Source organism: Clupea harengus, chromosome 2 (assembly GCF_900700415.2).
Source record: "Clupea harengus chromosome 2, Ch_v2.0.2, whole genome shotgun sequence".
In the NCBI taxonomy this organism is placed as follows: Eukaryota; Metazoa; Chordata; class Actinopteri; order Clupeiformes; family Clupeidae; genus Clupea; species Clupea harengus.
In genome coordinates, this window is record NC_045153.1 from 25018811 (window position 1) to 25020759 (window position 1949).

A 1949-nucleotide genomic window follows, 5' to 3' on the forward strand; every position below is an offset into this window, starting at 1 on the left:
AGGTAATCACTGGGGTTGCTGCAGACAAGTGTTTGTATGTGTGTTTGTGTGTGTATGTGTGTTTGTGTGTGTATGTGTGTTTGTGTGTGTCTGTGTGTGTATGTGTGTTTGTGTGCGTATGTGTGTCTGTGTGTGTATGTGTGTTTGTGTGCGTATGTGTGTTTGTGTGTGTCTGTGTGTGTATGTGTGTTTGTGTGCATATGTGTGTTTGTGTGCGTATGTGTGTCTGTGTGTGTATGTGTGTTTGTGTGCGTATGTGTGTTTGTCTGCGTATGTGTGTTTGTCTGCGTATGTGTGCGTACATGTGCTAATGTCAGGATTTGAAGGCTGTGGACTGCATGTCTCGTCTGGGTGGTCTCGGGGGCTGGACTGTGGATAAGACCTCCTTGGCGTAGAGCGTGTTGTGCAGGCCAGCCTGGCGGAGGGCCTGTTCGATCCTCACTCTGGGATCAGACACAATCTGCATGGGTGAAGCAGACACAGTCATTCTCCTCGCCCTCCTCTCCTCTCCTCTCCTCTCCTCTTCTCTCCCCTCCCCTCTCCTCTCCCCTATCCTCTCCTCTCCTCTCCCCCACTTACATCGATCGATATGTTTGTCTGAGTAAGCAGCACACAGTTCATACGGTACCTCATGTCAGGCACTGAGCATAGCTCACACAGGCTATTACTTCTAGACTAGATTTTACAGTCTAGTACATGGTTGTCATGACATCAGTATCAGTGAAGATGTCAAATTGCATTGAGAGTTTCTTTCCACACCATACGCAGAATTCATTTCAGTAAGAGGGTACATTTACTTGGTCTGTAACCACCTATAAATAAAAATGAGACAGATTTAAGATGAAAGACAGAGATTATATGACAAGAGTGACGCCAAAACATTGCTAATCTCCCAACAAACAAACAGGAACTGCTCATTCCTCCATTCTAAGAAGTTTATAATTGGAACAGCCAGGTGACATGACTGACCATGTAGAAGTTAGCTAGCATAGGCTAGCCTGATTGATGGGCTAAAGGCATAATTGTGATACACATGGAGCATGGAGTGGACATGAACCTGAAATGTCCCCCATTGAGAAACATGCCATTCCTATCACTGGTTATGCATGGTTAACGTGTGCTGACTCATTGTTTGGCCTTGAGAGTGGGAGTGTAAAGGTTTCCTGTTTGAGCCTATCCCCTCCCTAAGACAAACATTGTTGCGGGGCTTTCGTCCAATTTTATAGGAGGTCTTGCAAAACCTTTGAGCGTGGCCAACTTGAACACTGACCAGTTTACTGAGGAATGTCCAGACAGAGGAGCGTTTGGTGCATTATGGATGATTAACAACCAGATATCAAAGGCGCATGAATATATGCGTGTATGAGCGTGTGTGTGTGCAAGCACGTCAGTGATTGGCTGTGTGAGAATGTGGTTATGTGACTATGGAACATGTGTCTATGGACGTGTGTGCAAGCATGTAAATGTGTGTCTGTGTGTGTGTGTGTGTGTGTGTGTGTGTGTGTGTGTGTGTACATGTGTGTTTGTGAGTGTGTGCATCACCTGTGTATCTGTGTAAGTGTTCAGATGGTAGAGGGGTCTTTGGAGCACAAACTCTTCCTCTGCCGGCTGCTGTCGCCCCTTCCAAGCCTTCGTATCACCCATCATCCTTTCTGGGTCGGCGTCAGCCACAACAGCCACCTACAGAGAGATGCATTTTCCAAAGAGGCTTAAGCATTACTTTAATTAAAGAGTTTGTTTAGGGGAAATGAGTATGACAACACGCCAGCTACTCTCCCATATACGGCCAGCAGGGGGCAGTGGTGCTATAAAATGAATGCAGCACCTGTGAATACATTGGTGGAATTTGGCCATTCTAGGCACACTGCTTTAAATGACAGAGACAGTCTGATGACAAGAGACAAATAAGGTGAGAGTGACTCCTAATGGAGGAATAGACGGTGCAGACA

At 46.1% G+C, this 1949-nt stretch overlaps 1 protein-coding gene across 1 annotated transcript in view; it reads right to left on the bottom strand.

The window, feature by feature from the left end:
• Nucleotides 1–244: 244 nt before the first annotated feature.
• Nucleotides 245–1949, bottom strand: part of LOC105907949 (coiled-coil domain-containing protein 148) — a 30093-nt gene continuing 28388 nt past the window's right edge. Inside the window, exons 14-15 of the mRNA XM_012836354.2 lie at nucleotides 1543–1680; nucleotides 245–460 (exon numbers count right to left, since the gene is read on the bottom strand). Of these exons, the coding sequence (XP_012691808.2) occupies nucleotides 314–460; nucleotides 1543–1680 (285 nt within the window). The 3' untranslated portion in view covers nucleotides 245–313. The remainder of the gene's footprint in view (nucleotides 461–1542; nucleotides 1681–1949) is intronic.